The 22,486-nt window shown below is 38.8% G+C and overlaps 1 protein-coding gene across 4 annotated transcripts in view; it reads left to right on the plus strand.

Moving 5' to 3' along the window:
• The first annotated feature begins 518 nt into the window (after nucleotides 1-518).
• Nucleotides 519-22,486, plus strand: part of chrdl2 (chordin-like 2) — a 51,786-nt gene continuing 29,818 nt past the window's right edge. For 3 of the 4 annotated variants that reach the window (XM_088440257.1, XM_088440255.1, XM_088440259.1), the window contains exons 1-4: nucleotides 519-1,026; nucleotides 1,147-1,259; nucleotides 1,340-1,430; nucleotides 19,788-19,868. In XM_088440257.1, coding sequence (XP_088296383.1) covers nucleotides 960-1,026; nucleotides 1,147-1,259; nucleotides 1,340-1,430; nucleotides 19,788-19,868 — 352 coding nt within the window. In that variant the 5' untranslated portion in view covers nucleotides 519-959. The remainder of the gene's footprint in view (nucleotides 1,027-1,146; nucleotides 1,260-1,339; nucleotides 1,431-19,787; nucleotides 19,869-22,486) is intronic. The other variant, XM_088440258.1, reaches the window with a different exon arrangement.

Genomic DNA, 22,486 nt, shown 5'->3' on the forward strand with positions numbered 1-22,486 from the left:
GGGACAGCCGTTTTTGGGGAGTTAATATATTTATTTAATTCATATTCATGCTTGGTTGGGTTTGGCTGTGAGTTTGTGGGAATTTGTTCATGTTTCCGTTCCACTCGCGTCTGCCTTCTCGTTAGTTTGATTTGGTCCACCTGTCTGGTGATATTTTGTCCAGTTTTGCTCCCGGTTTGGCCCTGCCTCATTTCCTTGTTAAAACGTCATTCTTTGAACCACATATTTTTTACTTTTCCTGCATTTTTTTGGGTCCCCTTCCTTCCTCCTCCCAACTCACCATGACCAGACCGGGACACTCCTATTAAATTTCCATTTGTAATTTAGCATACAATCTCGTTAAACCTTGCCTGCTCTTCGTGGACTCCATAAAACTTCGTGGACAAATTATTTGAAATGACTATTACTTTTTTTAAGTTATGACACGTAAAATGATACATTTTAATTTCTGATGGGGGAGGGGGGTGGAATAATAAAAATATGCTTGAGGATTCTCAGTAGTGCAGTTTGAATATTAGTGGACTGGACTATGGTGATAAAATACACACTAATACTTTGCAGCAGCCATTTCTGCTAATCTCGAATTTATACGCAATTGTATTCATGTAGGGTAATAGCAATTGCAATCAATACTCGTAATATAGTGCAGACTTGAATTTCTGTTCACTTTTCTTTCTTTTGGTCTTATTTATCTTATTTTAGTTTTATTACTCCCGAAACCAAACAGATGGGTGCATGTTTAGGTTTTCTAATAATGCCACAAAATTCACTTTTCAAGACTTGCTGACTCGAACAAACCAAATATGTGCTGTCATGATGCTCTATACCCTGCAGGGGGCGGCACCGCTCAAGTGAGCAAAACTTCCCTCGCTTTGTTGTCCAATTAGATTCGTGTAGAAACTTTACTATTTTACTGTGTTACTTATCGGAGCGTATCGCGCACGAGTTGGATTTGAAAAATGAAGTCCTTGTTGGTCTATTTGATGCTCGTTTGGTGTGCAGATGCTCAGCTGAGAGGACGCAAAGGTGAGGCAAACTTCAAAATTCCGTTCTTTGCTGTTTTTTTACAATTCTATAATTCGATCACAATGGAATGGACTTGTTTTCTTCTTTTGCACTCATCCTTATTTGTATCCACCAATGTAGGCTCAGGGGTGTTGTGCACCTTCAAGGACAAGACGTATACGCCAGGAGAGAGTTGGCATCCTTTTTTGGAGCCTTTTGGACTCATTTTGTGCATGCGTTGCTCCTGCACTGAGGTAATCCTTTCCAATTTTTCAGTTCACGGGAAGATTGTCATATTTGATGTGATACATGTGATGCATGCGGTATGTTTCAGATAGGCCATGTCAAATGCAGTAAAATGAAGTGTCCTCTGCCGTGTAGTAAGCCGATAGCCGAACCACAGCAGTGTTGTCCACGATGCTCTGGTAAGTCTTTGCCAACATTTATTGAGCCAAGACATGCTGTATTTTATATTACAACATCACTCCTCAAACAACAACAAAAGTGTTGCATAATGCCTAATGCATACTGATATTATGATGGTCTTATGCTATCAGTTTACTCACAAATGATTGATGTAAAATAAACCTGTTAATGAAAGCTCACTTGTATGAATAACAGGTGGATATGCAGTTTGATTGCTCTTTCTGCCATTTTGTGGAAGCACATTTCATAATAATAAAATATGATGATAACAATAATCATAATGATAATAATAATAATCAGTTTGACAATGATTCAAAGTCAAATCAAGCTATTTTATCCCAATTTAGTTTCAAACCAAAGACAAAAAAGAATTGCATTTTTATTCAAAACAACCACATGGTTTAGCCTTGGGGAAGTAACTTCGTGCTAACAAACAATGCAAAACCCATTGACTTGCTAAATATGGTTTCAAAAGCAACAAATCAAATCAAATTTTATTTGTATAGCCCTAAATCACCGAAGTCTCAAAGGGATTCACAGATGAAAAGAGGTCATGTGGAGACCTCCTTCGAAAAAAGAAGTCGTACAGAGACATCTTTTCAGTGTAAGGTACACAACAGCATCCCCTGTCAAAGCTCCCAGAAGGGGAAGGAAAAACTCAAAAACCCCAAATTAGGGGAAAATCAGAAACCTCCAGAAGGGACCACAGGTGGGAGGAGCCCCCTTCCGGGCCCACAGGTTGAAGTGGATGCTGCATGTACCATAAACAATACACATAAACAATATAAATTACAGAAAACCTATTGTGCTATATAGTGCAGTGATGTCTTGACAGCAGGTAAAGCCATTGGGCAGAAACCATCCCACATTCCAACCAGGTGGACCGCAGAAGCCCCATCTCCTAACCCGCGATGGTCGATCAGCGCAGGGCCCATTGGAGGCGGTCAAGTCAACCCTCACCATCTAGCTAGCCCCCTCTCCCAGCCGGAAGAGGGGGGCAGGAAAAAAGAAAAAAGAAGAAAGCTGCAGACAGGCTCAATTAACTAAATGCTTTTGAATATAAATGTGTTTTTAGTCAGGATTTAAAGATTTCTATTGAGGTGGCTGCGCGAACTTCCATAGGTAGGGCATTCCATAGTACTGGCGCGCGAATCCAAAATGCCCTTGATCCCGCGGACTTTTTAGCCTGTGGGGTCGATAGCAAACCGGCATTTTGTGATCGAAGTTGTAGAGACGGAACATATGGTGATACTAAGTCGACAACATAGGATGGAGCGAAACCGTGTAAAATTTTATAAGTAACTAGAATATGTGCAATTCCTGAAGAAATTGCGTGTGAAGGTGAAACACCTGAACGAAGAGGTGTTGAATGATCAGGAATGGATGGAATTGGGGGAATCGATTAAAGTAGGAACAGTCGAAATCGGATGAAGAATGGCAAAGATATAAGGGAAAAACTAAAAAAGTGGAATTGTGGGTAATTTTTTAATACTGGGAAGAAGTAAATGGATATCACCATGAAATGGCAGAACTTAGGGGAATCGTTTAAAGTTGGAACGGTAGGAATCGCAAGAAGAATGGCAAAGATATAGGAGAAAAACAGAAAAAGTGGAATTGTGGGTAAATATTTGATTAGTGGGTAAAAATGGAATAGCGGGCATAGGGGGAATCGATTAAAATTGGAACGGTCGGAATCAGATGAAGACTGGCAAAGATAGAAGGGAAAAACTGAATGGGATGTCTGATCAGATATCCAAGATGGCCGCCCCTGAGGTTTGATGGGAAATGGAGTCTCAGTGTATGTAGTCAAGTGTCCAAGATGGCCGCTTGACGACCCCATGGGAAATGGAGTACTTTGTCTACCTGAACAGTAGTCCACAAAGGCCAAACGCCCACACAATGAATGACCTCATTGAAAATGAAATGGTTCATTAAAGGTACAGTATGTGGAATGGTGGGAAAATTTTGTATTCTGCTAAGAGGTAAATGAATACACCAATGAATTGGCGAGGATAAATGGAATCGATTAAAGTTTGAACGGTGGGAATCGGATGAAGAATGGCGAAGACAGAAGGTTACAATGTTTTGGCAAGAACAATTAACTGAAGAATTATGGGTAAAAAATGGGGAAAACTTGAAATGTTTGGTGCGAGGGTGTTCTTGGCAATCTAACCCATAATGGGAAACACCTAAAGTTGGAACGATAAGTTTAGGTCGGACGCAAATGGAGATATCACAAGAGGAAACATAAAAAATCTGATTTTTCGCGAGTTTTAGGGGGCTATTACTTATGCAAATTAGATGCATTATGGGTAAATGACACCCGGAGGTCATTGGCAGTCTCAAGATGAACGGTCAAACGCTGAATCGGACTGAATCGGACAAACACCTGTAGTCATTAAGTGAAAAAAACAACAATTCTTTGAATTTTGTAAAATATCACAAAATTTCAAAAAGTGAGAAAAAAAGTACACTCAAACAACAAATTCTGAAATTTGGGGGATTATATTTAATAGATTGGATGTTCAACATTTGGAGAGAGTCGTTTTTATTGTTCTGAGTTAACCAAGATGGCTGCCATCCTGGGTGGAAGTTGGGCTGAGCGCTCATGAGATGTCTGATCAGATATCCAAGATGGCCGCCCCTGAGGGTTGATGGGAAATGGAGTCTCAGTGTATGTAGCCAAGTGTCCAAGATGGCCACCTGATGACCCCATGGGAAATGGAATACTTTGTCTACCTAAACAGTAGTCCATAAAGGCCAAACCCCAACACAATGAATGACTTCATTGAAAATGAATTGGTTCATTAAAGGTACAGTATGTGGAATTTTGGGAATATTTTGAATTCTGGTAAGAGGTAAATGAATACACCAAATAATTGGTGGGGATGAATGGACTCGATTAAAGTTGGAATGGTGGAAATCGGAGAAGGAATGGCAAAGATATAACGGAAAAACTGAAAAAAGGGAATTGTGGGTAATTTTTTACTTCTGGGAAAAGGAAAATAGATACCACGATGGAATGGCAAGAACTGGGGGAATCGATTAAAGTTGGAACGGTGGGAATCGGAGCAGGAATGGCCAAGATAGAAGGTTACAAAGTTTTGGTGAGGAAAATGGGAATGAGGAATTATGGGTAAATTTATTAATATTGTTATGAATTACTGGTTTGTGTAAATATGTGTAATGATGACAATGTGAAATGAATTGGCTGAATGAATTGAATGCAAAATGAGGAAGCTTCAAATAGGAAAAGTAAAATCTGCCTTTGGGAATGAATTACAAATTGTTATAGGTGAAAAATATGGAATTATGGGAAATTATTAATAATTTTGATTTATTGAATTGTTGGGAATGAGCCATAGGGTGGAATGAATAAGTTCAATGTTATGAATATGAAATGGGAAACATCAAAATGTGAAATGTTAATTGTCCCATTGAGAATGAATGGGAAGCCCTCCCATTGGAAATGCATTATGAAATATTAAAGGTGGGAAAAATATGGAATTATGGGAAATTATTGGAAACTATGTATTACTGGAATGATGAGAATGATCCCTAAGGCAAGCTGAATGAGTTAAATTTTGAAAATATGAAACGTAAAAGATGTAATATTGAAATGAAAAATCACCCAATGTAAGTCAATGGCACTTTTGGCTCGGAAAACAGGGAATTGTGGGAAATCTATGAATAATTGGAATTATAAAAATACACGCGCACCGAATGGGAATAAGTGGAATAAGATGAAATTGGAACGGCGTGAATCGGATAAACTGGGAAAGAGATGAAATGTCCCAAAAAACGGCAGAATAATAATAATAACTAGAAAAAGTGCAATTTCTGAAGAAATTGCGTGTGAAGGTGAAACCGTTGAAGGTTTGGGAGTTGAAAAGTGGAATGATGTGGAACGATTGAATGGTGTGAATCTGTGAAGAAATATGAATACAAAGTTGAAAAACTGTAAAAAAGTTGAACTGTGGAATTTGAAGATGAATGAAAAACTGAAAAAGTTGAACTGGAGAATGATGTGAATCTGTGAAAAATTATGAATCCTACAAAGTTGAAAAACTGAGAAAAGTTGAACTGGAATAGTGTGAATCTGTGACATTAGGCCTAATGTTAAGTGAATGATGTGATTCAAAAACATGCAGGATATCAGCCCTCGAGGACTGGAGTTTTAAACTCCTGTTAATGAGCTTATCATTTGAATGAGGTGGATTGAATGAGGTGGATTGTGGATTGATGTGAAACAGTGAAGAAATGTGAATAATACAGAGTTGAAAAACTGAAAAAAACTAAAACGTATGAATCAAGCTGAGTTAACCAAGCCAGATGCTGTACTAGGTGGAAGCACTAGTGAGAGGTAATGAGACGTCTAATAAAATGTCCAAGATGGCCGCCCATGAGGGCAGATTGGAGTTGGAGTCTTCAGTGGTCTAAGATGGCCGCCCGATGGCAACATGGGAAATGGATTACTTTGTGTAACTAAACTATAGGTGTCAAACTCCAGTCCTCGAGGGCTTGTATCCTGCATGTTTTTGAATCACACCTGTAATGGAGGTGTCGGAGTAGCGTCCAAACTTGTGACCTCCTTGAAAGGACTGTACTTGACTGATTCAGAGGATCCTCAATCTTATCAGGTTGTCCGGCCAGAACATAAAGACGATGCACACTCTCATGCCACTCTTTATTTGTATATAATGTTCTATTTATTTATCTGGGTTGGTGTGTGTGTGTTTCTGTGTTTGTGTGTTCTGTGTGTGTTCTATGTTTGATTGTGGGTGTGTGGTCTCTGCAAAGGAGAGCAGTGAACATTCACTAAACATTGATAACTAACATAACTAACATTGTACAATATGTTACATCATATGCTCACATGACTCTATATTAGCTTAGAATAACATAAACAACACAGGCAAACATACCGTACAATGATAGGAAGAATGAATTCAACCCAATCGTTCCAAAATGTGCGTTAGGTAGGAAAGGGTTAATGGAGCCGAATAGATTTGAGTGGGCGGTGACGTCACTCCCTTACGGCGGAAAGATCACATTGGCACACACGGCAAACATGCGACAAACATGCACATTTTGTGGATGAAACTTTAACGTGAATACTAAAAGTGAAGTATGAAAAGTACGGTATATTTGCCTTTAGCAATTATACCAAACTTAGGTGCAATAACAACTTAGACATTAATGGACAAAGTGAAGCAGTGCAAACGTAAACATGTATCCAAAACCACGAACGGACAACATATTCAAACTGTACTTACATTCTCATGGACGCACGGAATAATAATGAAAGGAATGAGATAATCCACAGAATGATTGAAAGCAGAAAAAATGACTGTCCGTTACAACGATACCTGCCGACTACCGGTGAAAGAGCAAAACAACCTATGATAGTGTAAACAGAGTCCTGATTGGTAGTGCAGGAATGAAACACAACTTGTGATTAGTTGCTAGGCGGTTGCTAGGAAGATCACATGACCACAGGAGAAACATGTCCAGACGTAAATAGTAATAACAGAACGATTCAAACACGAAATCGTTAAGTATAATCAGAAACTTCTTAACAACACCATTCACTTAACATTAGACAATTTTTACGGTACAAAAACTTGAATTGTAGCTGAAAGTTGAACTGTAAACGTGAAACGCGATTTGCCCGAACCGGGACACGGACATGTTGAAGATGACAACTCTACCACTGGGCCATGGGGGGGGGGGGGCGATGTTAACCCACACTGTGAAAGCTTTAACTATAGGGAATGAAGTATTTTTGAACGTGAATCTATGAAGAACTACGAATAATACAAAGTTAAAAAACTGAAAAAAGTTCAACTGTGGAATGAAAAGTAAGATGAAATGAAAGTAAGAACAGTTTGAAAAGGCTAAATTCTTTAAATATGAATAGTATAAAAAACGTAAATTGTAGGAAAACGATGAATAGTTGAACCTTGATAAATAAAAAAGCACTTCACGTGAATATGTGGAATGATATGAAGTTCGAACGGCATGAATTGGATGAACTGGGAAGGAGTTGAAACCAAAAGAAAATACTGAATTAACTGAAAAAAAACACTGAATGTGTGAAAAGACACAGCGGGGATCGAACGCACGAACATGTAGTAGATATACGTCAACAGAACGTCTGAGCCACGGGAAATGACGAAACCGTGAACGCTTTAAAAGGAAGTAGGAAGAACGCTCCAATCACTTAACATTAGGCCGTTTTTACGGTACAAAAACTTAAATTGTAGGAAAACGATGAAAAGTTGAAACTTGAAAAATAGACCCGCACTAACTAAATAAGACTCACACAACTAAAAAGTGACGCAGCCTGGGATTGAACCCACGAACATGAAGTGCGAATGCGGTACACAAATCCCATGAGCCACGGAAACATAGGAAATAACGAAAACGTTAAAGTTTAAAAATAAAGCACGAAGACCAGCCCATTCACTTAACATTAGGCCATTTTTACGGTACAAAAACTTAAATTGTAGGAAAACGATGAAAAGTTGAAACTTGAAAAATAGACCCGCACTAAACATGAATATGTAGAATGATATGAAGTTTGAACGGCATGAATTGGATGAACTGGGAATGAGTTGAAACGTACCTAAAAAACGGTCGGAGTAAAAAAAATAAAAATAATAATAATAAAGGTGGAGAAAAACATAAGTGTGAAGGTTTCACCTTCACACAATAATAATAACTAGAATATGTGCAATTCCTGAAGAAATTGCGTGTGAAGGTGAAACACCTGAAAGGAGAGGTGTTGAATGATGTGGAATGGCGGGAATTGGGGGAATCGATTAAAGTAGGAACGGTCGAAATCGGATGAAGAATGGCAAAGATATAAGGGAAAAACTGAAAAAAGTGGAATTGTGGGTAATTTTTGAATCATGGGAAGAGTAAAATGGATAAACCAATGGAATGGCTGGAATTGGGGGAATCAATTAACGTTGGAACGGTAAAAATCGGATGAAGAATGGCAAAGATATAAGGGAAAACTGAAAAAAGTGGAATTGTGGGTAATTTTTGAATTGTAGGTAAAAATGGATGGGGGCATTGGGGGAATTGATTAAAGTTGGAACTGTAGGAATCAGATGAAGAATGGCATAGATACAAGGGAAAAACTGAAAAAGCGGAATTGTGGGTAATTTTTGAATCATGGGAAGAGTAAAATGGATAAACCAATGAAATGGCTGGAATTGGGGGAATCAATTAAAGTTGGAACTGTAGGAATCGGATGAAGAATGGCAAAGATATAAGGGAAAAACTGAAAAAGTGGAATTATGGGTAATTTTTAAATTGTGGGTAAAAATGCATTGGCGGGCATTGGGGGAATTGATTAAAGTTGGAACGGTCGAAATTGGATGAAGAATGGCAAAGATATAAGGGAAAAACAAAAATAGTGGAATTGTGGGTAATTTTTTAATTTTGGGTAAAAATGGATGGGCGGGCAATGGGAGAATCGATTAAAGTTGGAACGGTGGAAATCGCAGCAGGAATGGAAAAGTTACAAGGGAAAAACTGAAAGAGTGGAATTGTGGGTAATTTTTTAACTCTGGGAAGAAAGCGGATAGCACCGTGGAATGACGGGACTTGGGGGAATCGAATAAAGTTTGAACGGTCGGAATCGGATGAAGAATGGCAAAGATATAAGGGAAAAACTGAAAAAAGTGAATTGTGGGTAATTTTTGAATTGTGGGTAAAAATGGATGGGGGGCATTGGGGGAATTTATTAAAGTTGGAACGGTAGGAATCGGATGAAGAATGGCATAGATACAAGGGAAAAACTGAAAAAGTGGAATTGTGGGTAATTTTTGAATCATAGGAAGAGTAAAATGGATAAACCAATGGAATGGCTGGAATTGGGGGAAATCAATTAAAGTTGGAACTGTGAAAATCGGATGAAGAATGGCAAAGATATAAGGGAAACACTGAAAAAGTGGAATTGTGGGTAATTTTTTAATCATGCGAAGAGAAAAATGGATAAACCAATGGAATGGTGGGAATTGCAGGAATCGATTACATTTGGAACGGTGGAAATCGGAGCAGGAATGGTCAAGATAGAAGATTACAAAGTTTTGGTGAGGAAAATGGGAATGAGGAATTATGGGTAAAATTATTAAAATAGTTATGAATTACTGGAAGGTTTGAATATGAGTAATGTTGAGTGTGAAATGTATTAACTGAATGATCTGAATGTGAAGTGGAGAAGCTTCACGTAAGAAATGTTAAATCTGCCATTGGGAATGAATTACCAATTGTTATAGGTGAAAAATATGGAATTATGGGAAAATATGAATAATAATGAACTATAGGAATGATTGGAATGAGCCATAAGGCAGAATGAATGAGTTAATTGTTATGAATATGAAAAAAGAAAGCTCAAAATGTGAAATGTTCAATCTCCCATTGGGAATGAATGGGAAGCCCTCCCATTGGAAATGAATTATGAATATTTAAATATATTTACTTATGCAAAAAAGATGCATTCTGGGTAAATGACACCCGGAGGTCATTGGCAGGGTCAAGATGAACAGTTAAACGCTGAATCGGACTGAATCGGACAAACACCTGTAGTCATTAAGTGAAAAAAACAACAATTCTTTGAATTTTGTAAAATATCACAAAATTTAAAAAAGGAAGAAAAAAAATACACTCAAAGAACAAATTCTGAATTTTGGGGGATTATATTTCAAAGATTAGATGTTCAACATTTGGAGAGAGTCGTTTTTATTGTTCTGAGTTAACCAAGATGGCTCCCATCCTGGGTGGAAGTTGGGCTGAGCGCTCATGAGATGTCTGATCAGATATCCAAAATGGCCGCCCCTCAGGGTTGATGGGAAATGGAGTCTCAGTGTATGTGGGCAAGTGTTGAAGACAATTACAGGAAACACCTAAAGTTGGAACGACCAGTATAGGTCTAACGCAAATGGAGAAAACGCAAGAGGTAATCTAAAATAGCTTATATTATACAGGTTAAGCGGGCGGCCATTATCGAACTTCGGAAAATCGGCTCTATTCGCTTATCGGAATGTCGGAGCGTCGCGGCGTTATCATTAAAAATCCACAACGATGGTCCATGAGTTAGGTGGTTCCGCTCATTTCCACGTGAGGGTTTCCAAAAAAACTTTTTTTTCCCACTTTTTTCCACTTTTCCCCATTCAAAGTGAATGGGCTGCGGCGAGAGCTTGTCAAATGTCCAAGATGGCCGCCTTACAGGGGTGTATGGGAGCTGTAGTATTTGATGTAGGTCAGAGTTCATCCAAGACGGCCGCTGGGTGGGGGTACCATGGTAAATAGAGTACGACGTGTACCTGAACAGTAGTCCAAGAAGGTCACATGCTCACAGAATGAATGACCCCATAGAAAATGAATGGATTCTTTGTGACTACAGAATGAGGAATTGTGGGTAAAAATTTGAGTTCTGGGAAGCTACCCCTTTGGAATGCCGGGATTTGGGGGAATCCATCAAAGTTGAAACGGTGGGAATCGGAGTAGGAATGGCCAAGATAGAAGGTTACAAAGTTTTGGTGAGGAAAATGGGAATGAGGAATTATGGGTAAATTTATTAATATTGTTATGAATTACTGGTTTGTGTGAATATGTGTAATGATGACAATGTGAAATGAATTGGCTGAATGAATTGAATGCAAAATGAGGAAGCTTCAAATAGGAAAAGTAAAATCTGCCTTTGGGAATGAATAACAAATTGTTAAAGGTGAAAAATATGGAATTATGGAATATTATTAATAACTTTGATTTATTGAATTGTTGTGAATGACCCATAGGGTGGAATGAATAAGTTCAATGTTATGAATATGAAATGGGAAACATAAAAATGTGAAATGTTAATTGTCGCATTGAGAATGAATGGGAAGCCCTCCCATTGGAAATGCATTATGAAATATTAAAGGTGGGAAAAATATGGAATTATGGGAAATTATTGGAAACTATGTATTACTGGAATGATGAGAATGATCCCTAAGGCAAGCTGAACGAGTTAAGTTTTGAAAATATGAAACGTAAAAGATGTAATATTGAAATGAAAAATCACCCAATGTAAGTCAATGGCACTTTTGGCTCGGAAAACAGGGAATTGTGGGAAATCTATGAATAATTGGAATTATAAAAATACACGCGCACCGAATGGGAATAAGTGGAATAAGATGAAATTGGAACGGCGTGAATCGGATAAACTGGGAAAGAGATGAAATGTCCCAAAAAACGGCAGAATAATAATAATAATAATAAAGTCAAGGAATAACATATGTGTGAAGGTTTCACCTTCACACAATAATAATAAAGTCAAGGAATAACATATGTGTGAAGGTTTCACCTTCACACAATAACTAGAATATGTGCAATTCCTGAAGAAATTGCGTGTGAAGGTGAAACACCTGAAAGGAGAGGTGTTGAATAAATAATGTGTAAATCATAAATAATAAAAATAATAATAATAAAGTCAAGGAATAACATATGTGTGAAGGTTTCACCTTCACACAATAAAGTCAAGGAATAACATATGTGTGAAGGTTTCACCTTCACACAAATAATAAAGTCAAGGAATAACACATGTGTGAAGGTTTCACCTTCACACAAATAATAATAAAGTCAAGGAATAACATATGTGTGAAGGTTTCACCTTCACACAATAACTAGAAAATGTGCAATTCCTGAAGAAATTGCGTGTGAAGGTGTAACCTTTGAAGGTAGCGGTGCTGAACGCTAGAGTGATGTTGAAAGTTTGAGTGCTTGAATCTGTGACATCATGTGAATGATACAGATTTGGAATTGTTTGAAAAGGTCAAACAATGTAGAAGATACAAAAAAACACTGAAAAATGAGGAATTGTGGGAAAATCTTGAATTGTAGGAAGAGAAAAATGGATACACGAATGGAATAGCGGGAATATGGGGAATCGATTAAAGTTGGAACGGTAGGAATCGGATGAAGAATGGCAAAGATATAGGGGAAAAACTGAAAGAAGTGGAATTGTGGGTAATTTTTGAATTGTGGGTAAAAATGCATTGGCGGGCATTGGGGGAATTGATTAAAGTTGGAACGGTCAGAATTGGATGAAGAATGGCAAAGATATAAGGGAAAAACAGAAATAGAGGAATTGTGGGTAATTTTTGAATTGTGGGTAAAAATGGATGTGCGGGCATTGGGAGAAACGATTAAAGTTGGAACAGTGGAAATCGCAGCAGGAATGGCAAAGTTACAAGGGAAAAACTGAAAAAGTGGAATTGTGGGTAATTTTTGAACTCTGGGAAGAAAGCGGATACCGTGGAATGGTGGGACTTGGAGGAATCGATTAAAGTTGGAACGGTCGGAATCGAGTGAAGAATGGCAAAGATAAAAGGAAAAAACTGAAAAAGTGGAATTGTGGGTAATTTTTGAATTGTAGGTAAAAATGCATTAGCGGGCATTGGGGGAATCGATTAAAGTTGGAACGAAGGAAATCGCAGCAGGAATGGCTAAAATACAAGGGAAAAACTGAAAAAGTGGAATTGTGGGTAATTATTGAATTCTGGGAAGAAAGCGGTTATCACCATGGAATGGCGGGACTTGGGGGAATCGAATAAAGTTGGAACGGTCGGAATCGAATGAAGAATGGCAAAGATATAAGGAAAAAACTGAAAAAGTGGAATTGTGGGTAATTTTTGAATTGTAGGTAAAAAATGCATTGGCGGGCGTTGGGGGAATTGAATAAAGTTGGAACGGTCGGAATTGGATGAAGAATGGCAAAGATAGGGAAAAACTGAAAAAAGTGGAATTGTGGGTAATTTTTGAATTGTGGGTTAAAATGGATGGGCGGGCATTGGGGGAATTGATTAAATTTGGAACGGTAGGAATCGGACGAAGAATGGCATAGATACAAGGGAAAAACTGAAAGAGATGTCTGATCAGATATCCAAGATGGCTGCCCCTGAGGGTTGATGGGAAATGGAGTCTCAGTGTATGTGGGCAAGTGTCCATGATGGCCACCTGACGACCCCATGGGAAATGGAGTACTTTGTCTACCTGAACAGTCGTCACCGAAGACCAAACGCCCACACAATGAATGACCTAATTGAAAATGAATTGGTTCATTAAAGGTACAGTGTGTGGAATTGTGGTGCAACTTTGAATTCTGGTAAGAGGTAAACGAATACACCAATGAATTGGCGGGGATGAATGGAATCATATAAAGTTAGAACGGTGGGAATCGGATGAAGAATGGCAAAGACAGAAGGATACAATGTTTTGGCGAGAACAATTAACTGAGGAATTATGGGTAAAAAAATGGGAAAAACTATAAATTGTTGGTGCGGGGGTGTTCTTGGCAATCTAACCCATGATGGGAAACACCTAAAATTGAAACAATAAGTATATGTCGGACGCAAATGGAGATATCACAAGAGGAAACATAAAAAATGTGATTTTTCGCGAGTTTTAGGGGGCTATAACTTACGCAAAACAGATGCATTGTGGGTAAATGACACTCTGAGGTCATAGGCAGGGTCAACATGAACGGTTAAACGCTGAATCGGCCTGAATCGGACAAACACCTGTAGTATTTAAAGTGAAAAAAACAAAAATTTTATGAATTTAGTAAAATATCACAAAATTTCAAAAAGGCAGAAAAAAGTACACTTGAAGTTCAAATTATGAATTTTGGGGGATTATATTTAATAGTTTGGATGTTCAACATTAGGAGAGTGTTGTTTTTATTGTTCTGAGTGAACCAAGATGGCCGCCATCCTGGGTGGAAGTTAATAATAATAATAATAATAAAGCGGTAGAATAACATATGTGTGAAGGTTCCACCTTCACACAATAATAAAGAAAATGGCCGAGCACAATAACATATGTGTGAAGGTTCCACCTTCACACAATAAAGTCAAGGAATAACATATGTGTGAAGGTTTCACCTTCACACAATAATAAAGCGGTAGAATAACATGTGTGAAGGTTTCACCTTCACACAATAATAAAGCGGTAGAATAACATATGTGTGAGTCTCGCTGCTGCATTCTGTACAGACTGCAGGCTTTTAATGTAGGACACGGGAAGTCCAGAAAACAAAACGTTACAATAGTCTAGGCGCGACGTGACAAATGCATGAATTAATGTTTCTGCATCGCTAAGAGAGAGAATAGGGCGAATCTTAGCTATATTGCGGAGGTGAAAAAACGCCGTTCTTGTCATGTTATTAATATGTGTCCGAAAGGAGAGAGTTGAGTCAAATATCACGCCGAGATTTTTTGCAGAACTACTTTGGGAAATAATACAGTTTTCCAGGTTTAACGTGGTATTCTTAAGCAAGTGCTGATGATGAGCAGGGCCATTAAATAACATCTCAGTTTTCTAGGGTTGAGAAGCAGAAAATTGGAAGACATCCATTTTTTAATCTCGGCAAGGCAGGCCTCCAGTTTACTGCACTTGCACGGATCCGTTATTTCTAAGGGCATATAAAGTTGGTTATCATCAGCATAGCAATGAAAACTAATAGCATGGTTACGTATAATATCGCCAAGAGGAATCATGTAGATGTTGAACAATAAGGAACCAAGTACTGACCCCTGCAGGACACCACATGAGACGGAGAAAGATTCAGAGATCGCATTGCCATAAGAGACACTATGCGTCCTTCCCAGGATGTAAGATCTGAACCAAGAAAGTGCTGATCCCGAGATACCAACACATGATCTAAGACGTTCTATAAGAAGATGATGATCAATAGTGTCAAATGCGGCACTAAGATCAAGCAGTAATAATATTGATGAGATGTTGGAATCCATGGCTAAGAGAAGATCATTCGTCACTTTTACTAGGGCTGTCTCAGTTGAGTGGTTGGCCCTAAAACCTGACTGAAGGAGTTCAAATCTATTGTTATCTAACATAAAATCACTAAGCTGTTGAGCTACAACTTTCTCAAGAATTTTGGCAAAAAACGGAAGGTGTGACACTTGCCTATAGTTAAAGAGATTTTCAGGATCTAGGTGAGGTTTCTTAAGTAATGGTTGAATGACGGCCGTCTTAAAAGCTTCAGGTACAATGCCAGAGGAGAGTGACAGGTTGATAATATTCAAGACAGATGACCCTAAGACCGGGAATAAATCTTGAACGAAATCAAATCTTTGAACACAAATGGTCAAGACCTGTAATATATAGTTGTATATTATAGCAGTGGTGAGGCCGTCAGGGCCAGCAAGGCCTTCTATGCTTGGCTAAAATAACCTGATATTATCATAACTATGATAAACTATAATTATAATAAGTATAATAAAAGTCACTTTCATTTTACATTTATTTTTTCTAAATACAGTAACCCCCGTGTTACAGTGTCCCTGACTTAGATTATTTTCATGTTGCCGCGTGGAATACAGAGTTTTTTCATCCCCCCTTCTTGGTATTTTCCCGGTTTTGCAACAAAAACAACTGTCATGACCCGAGGGGCTTGGCTGTATTTGTGTTGTTTCATATCCATCTGCCGGCGTTTTTAGGGAATTGCACTTATCAGTTGCCATCACACTTCCCTCCCTGCAAGGCGTCACTACAATTCTGGTTTGCTATTGGTCAGTGTCTCTTCACGGAGATGGTGGTCTGCTATTGGACAACCTCACTCGTTTCAAAATGGTGGAACGGTAAAGCTTTATTTGATTGTGAATGGTTACAAGACCGTATTTATGGTGCATTTTACTGCTTAATTCATTGTTGAAAGGGTTAGCCAAGGGTCACAAGATTGCTAGTGATATTAAAGAGAGAAGTAAGAAGATGATTTATATGGAAATAATTCTGGCAATAGCCCTTATTAGGAAATATGGGTATAACAAACGCCACTCAAAGGTAAATAAATCCTTTCGATATTCTTTATTTATAATGTTTTCTGATTGTATACATGTATATTATATATATTGTACGTAGCACTTACTATATTATTTTGGGACCAATTTTTAATATGTATGTATTTTTAATTTTGATGTTTTTAACTGGGGTTCATACCCATTAGCTATTTAACATAGGCTTGGATTGCCTGGTATACGGTAAATTCGCCTTATGAGCCCAACCAAGGAACAGGGCCCACTGTATTTATATTTTATATATAAAATTATTCTGCATATTACGTTATTTTCGTGTCATTTTATATCCATTTGGTTACGCTCCTTCCAGTGCTGTAGTTCTATGTTGGAGGTTTTAGCCCATTACAATTCAGCTAACTTGTGTCACTATGCTGTGTGAAATCTGTCTTTGCCAGAAGCCTGGGCATTCGCATCAACAAGGCGCGGGCTTCTGCGCAAGCGCAGATGGATTTGTCAGGGGCCCTAATTCGTAATAGACAGCTGTAATAGTCAATCGAGCCATAAGTTCACCTTCTAGGGGCCTCACGTTGAACGTGACAAGACTGGATGGTCACTGCACTGAGGCGGTGCTATAGTGATTCACCATGTTTAACATTGGAAGTAGTTAAATAAAGTTATTGATTAAAAAAACCTGTTGCTCAACCGTAAGCTAACGGCAACCATGAGGCATAGCGTACATCAAAGCCAGACCCACGGACATTTAGCAGAAAATTAAAATCTACTGTTTTTTTTTTTAAACCCACAATGGCTGAAGAAGAACAACACGGAAATTGAACCGATGGGACTTTCAGCATTGGCATCCATGTCAATACAAAAGGATTTATAATTGGAAATGAAACGCAGAAACTCTACAAGCAAGTTATTGAAATCTTTCTGAGGAAAGAGAAGAATGGAGTGGGGGACACGTGTTTTGGTTAGTCGAGCATTTGGTTTTTTTTCTTTTTTAATATGTTTTCGTAATTTTATTTTGTTCACATTCAATTAGTGGTAAAGAAAGCAAGTGATGTTCTTGTATTAAAGATTTGTAATTTAGCGTACAAACTTGTCAAAGCTTGCCCGCTTTTGCTGTCACGTTTTGTCTGGGATTCATGTTGTGGCTTTTTTTTTGTGAAGTTTGACTTATTATGCTTTTGGGTTCGTGTTGTTTTCCCTGGCCTCTGTCGTTAGTGTAATTTGTGTCACCTGTCATGAGCGTGTTCCAGCTCTAGTGTAGCTCTAGTATTTCTTCTTTCGCCCAGCTTCTGCGAGTAATAAATCGTTGTATTGAGCTCATCCTGCCTCCCTCCATTTTGGATCCACCTTCCCATATCCACTGCTAATATGCCGCACCGACATGACACTTAGTGGACTTCATAAAACTTTGTGGACAAATAATTTAAAATTATCTTAATTATTTTAAGTTCTGGCAGTGTCACATATTGCTGATGCGGGTTTATTGATGTTTAAATGCTCCGGAAAATAGCCTGTATAGCCCACTAATGCATAACTGCTTCTGAGGGGGCCGAATCACTGAAAGTCAAACATTGTGATTCCACCACATCTGCCGTGCTCCGCTCCGCTCCTTTGCGTTGCGCCGTGCTGTAGCACGACGTACCCATGTTAATGAATGAGAGCGATTCCACCACGTCTGCTCCACCACGGTGCGCCGTGGTCCGTCAACTTTACGCAAGACTCAAAAGTCAGTAAACTAACATATAAACACTTGCCGAACTATAATCTATGAATTTACTGTATTTTTAGCCATTAGCGGGTTAGCAACAACTACTATCAAGTGCAACCTCTACACAACGAACACAAAAACAGAATAAACACTCATTGCTTACTAAACATAGGCAGTAGGGTGCGTTATCAACATAAATGATAATAAACTATAAATATGAGCTTATGTTGACATTCACTACGTCACCGTAACGAACCGAATGACGCACAGAGAACGTAAAATAGGAAACGGAAATGCAACGCGACCTGATGAATTAAAAGCATGAATTTCAAAATAAGATTAAAAAAAAAACGTCACGACTCTAACGCTTGAAGAATTCTTAACATAGTTATTAGCTAATATTACTTAGTTATTTGATGAATACAGTACTGTGTAACGTGCTTTTTTGTTTTTTTTTCTTTTTTTTCCATTTTTGCGCAATATTTGCGGTATATTTTTTATTTTTCCTGGAAAACCCCACAAAGTACTGAGACCGCGATATCTGAGACTGCGAAGCAGGAGGGATCACTGTATTACCGTTTGAGTCGTGATTCAAATAATTCATTTCAAAGTTAAAACGAACGTTGTATGTACGTACTCACCCATTGTAAATGAAGCATGTGTAACATATTTAGTATGTATTGTGTTTTCATTTATTCACATTTGTTTCCTGTTTTGAATTACTGTGTTTGCGAGTTTGATTGATGTGCGCGCAAGAGAGGAGGGGAGAGTGCTAGACTCTCGCTGAAAGAAAAAAATCAAAAAAACAAAAAGAAGATTTGACCACGCGCCGTTTGAGCACGGCTTCACAGAGAATGGGACTTGTGTAGAGTCGCCTTCGGAGACCCAAGAAGCCCTTTTTAGGCTTATGCAATGAAGTGTTCCAAGCAAACTTAACAGAAACCGACTGAGTTGATGATCCCCGCGCATGCGTAGTTTGACTTCCCAAGGAATGTTAGGAATGTGTGATGCTGCACGGCGCATCGCGACGGATAGCAGACACAAGCAGTGGGCGCGGGTGACAATCCATTGTTGCGGTCGCGCAACGGACCGGAGCGCGGCGGATGTGGTGGAAGCGCCGCACAGCATCACACATTCCTAACATTCTTCGGGAAGTCAAACTACGCACGCGCGGGGATCATCAACTTTGTGCTAAGTTTGCTTGGAACACTTCATTGCATCAGCCTAAAAAGGTCTTCTCGGGTCTCCGAAGGCAACTCTACATGGGTCCATTCGTGTGAAGCCTTGTTAAAACAGCGCGTGGTCAAATCATCTCTTTTTCATTTTTTTTTCTTTCAATGCAAGTCGAGCACTCTTTCCTTCCCTTTGCGTGCACGCCAATAAAACGCCCTAACACATTAATTTGAAACAGTAAACAAATGTGACTAAATGAAAACACTATACTTACGAGATTTGTTATGCTGAACTGTGGAATTGAGGTGGCGGCGTGCGCGGCGGACCAGATTTTTCAAGTCTTGTGTAAAGCTGATGGTCCACGACGGACCATGGCGGAGCGCAAGCGCGGCATATGTGGTGGAATCGCTCTCATTCATTAACATGGGTACGTCGTTCTACGGCACGGCACAACGCAACAGAGCGGAGCGCGGCAGACGCCCTGTTACTGTCAAACCAAACATAAAGCGAAATCAATGACAGGTTGTTGCTTTAAAACAACCACTTAGCTTAGCCTTAAAGGGAGTAGGTGTAATTTTTCGGATGCTCCTGTGATAGCTATAGGGGCATTACGGTAAATGAAGCAATAAACACTGCTCCTCTGCTGTCCGTAGCTGTAAGGGACATGATGACCTTCGAAGGAGTGCGGGAGACACCGGGAAAAAAAAGATGGCGGATGGGACAAGTCGACGTTTGTAAGTCCTAGCGTCAAAGCCCCGAAATACAATAAGGAAGCTTGCAGTATAAAGTCAGGAGTGGACTGATATTTATGTGAGTGTTTGTGTAAACATTTACTTTATCGAGAATCGCAGAGTGAGGATTTTAAATTATCTTCTGAGGCGACATGAGGTCCGGAAAGCTTCAAGCTAAGCTAATGGAAATTATGGCCTTTGAGCAAACCAAGTTGAGAGACCACAGTTACTCGGAGATGGAGGGTACAGCCACGGGTGCAGGGAAAAGAAAAGAAACTCCCGCTACCCCGACCAAAACTCACCAACCGCTTGCTAAGTCAAAACATCTCAAAGAGTCGTCTGCTGTTTCAAATGAAGCTCTTCTTAAGGCCATAGAAAAGTTGACAGATAAGATGGATATCTTTGGGGTCCAGCTAAAAGATAACTCCGTCATGGTGGCCAACATCTCCAGAGCTGTTGAAATAAATGCAGCTGAAATTAAAGAGTGCAAAGAAAATATTCAAACCGTACAAGAAGTTATGCCACGTCTCATTAAAGAAAATGAGGAACTGAAAGATCGAGTGTTGGAGTTAGAAAGGTATAAGAGAAGATGGAATCTTAAGATACATGGGCTGAAAGAAAAGGATGATGAACGCCTCCGAGACATTATCGTGGAGGTCCTGTCCAAGATTGCACCACAGTTGTTGTTTCAAATGAAGCTCTTCTTAAGGCCATAGAAAAGTTGACAGATAAGATGGATATCTTTGGGGTCCAGCTAAAAGATAACTCCGTCATGGTGGCCAACATCTCCAGAGCTGTTGAAATAAATGCAGCTGAAATTAAAGAGTGCAAAGAAAATATTCAAACCGTACAAGAAGTTATGCCACGTCTCATTAAAGAAAATGAGGAACTGAAAGATCGAGTGTTGGAGTTAGAAAGGTATAAGAGAAGATGGAATCTTAAGATACATGGGCTGAAAGAAAAGGATGATGAACGCCTCCGAGACATTATCGTGGAGGTCCTGTCCAAGATTGCACCACAGTGGGCGCCCTTGATGGAGACAGTAATTGACTCTGTTCATCGCCTTGGAAGAAAAGAGGAGGGGAAACACCGTCAAATCATCATGCAATTCTCAATGAGGCACTACAGGGATACCATCTGGAAGCTATCTAAGAACTGTCAAGTCTGCAAAGACATGGGAATCCATTTCAAACAAGATTTCTGCAAAGCTGACCGGGAGGCTCAGGCTGCTACATGGCCAAAGATGGAACAAGCCAGGGCGACAGGGAAGAATGTATATTTCAGGGGTCATGAGGGCTACATTAATGGCATCAGGGTTGCAATAGACTAAAGCTCTACAAAATGCTACAGGGTATGTGCGTGCTCTTGTCTCCCAGGTAGCTGAACATTTTGTGGTGAATTCATTTGAACACTGCAAGTTATTTGAGGACCACTTTATACACAAGAGTTATATATTGGAATTTAGGTGTCTAATTTAATAGTTGATGTTTTTTTTTATATGTGTTTTGATACCGTTTGCTTCAGCAAGATTATGTTCCACATTGCATTATTTGAGAGTGTTCAAGTTTCTGGAAAAAGGAAAAAAAAAACAAAAAGCAAAAACAGTTAATTATGAAAGTTGGATTTTAGTTTAGCTTGCACAGTACCCGTATTTGCACTTTGTTCACAGTATTGTTTTTATTACATAGGGTTGTGTAGCAATTTTGTTTTATTAATGTACATGTTTACATGGTCACTCTTTACATTGTTTTACTAATGCACACATTTACACATTCAATTAATACTTGGGAAAATATTATCACGAAAGAGGAAAAGGTACTCTCTTTATACTAATGGAATATTAGACAGGGGCTATATTGCTCTGCGCAAGTTCGTAAACAACATACATATTTCTTGTTTCTTTCTCAATTCTGTATGTCCTTTTTCAATTCTAACCTTTCCTTTATTTCTCTTAATGCTAGGGGTCTACGAGATTCTGTTAAAAGAAAATCAATGTTCTTATTTTGCAAAAATGAAAAAGCCCAATGTGTTCTCCTGTAAGAAACGCATTCCAATGATGGAGATGAAAAATTTTGGATGAATCAGTGGGGTGACAAAATTGTGTTTAGTCATGGCACAAACAGATCGGCTGGTGTGGCGATATTGCTGAATAACTTCCCAGGGAAAATCTTGTAAACACAGAGGGATCCTTTAGGTCACTGGATAATTTGTGTTTTGAAGTCGAATGAGGATTTTCTCATTCTGGGGAACATATATGGATACAATAGCCTTAACCGGAACAAAAAAATATTTTCTGAAGTAACTCAGTCGGTGAATGATCTCTGTCAAAAAGGTTTCCATGTCGGCAGCACCTTTGACAGATCATCGTATTATTCAGCTCAGCTTTAGATCATCACAAACGGGTTTCAAAAAGTGGTATTGGAAATTTAATTCATGTTTACTGGAAAATGAACCTTTCTGCCAGGAAGTAATTACTATGATACGCAATGTGACATCTGACACTACCATTGAATCTTATAGTGGAAGATGGGAATATTTGAAGTATAAAGTACGTCAGATTTCTATCTCAAAGAGTAAGTTGCTTAGTAAAAAGAGTAAAGCCAAGCAGATTGAAATCATCA

Source organism: Hippichthys cyanospilos, chromosome 18 (genome assembly GCF_059441005.1).
Source record: "Hippichthys cyanospilos isolate Australia breed blue-spotted pipefish chromosome 18, RoL_Hcya_1.0, whole genome shotgun sequence".
Lineage (NCBI taxonomy): Eukaryota > Metazoa > Chordata > Actinopteri > Syngnathiformes > Syngnathidae > Hippichthys > Hippichthys cyanospilos.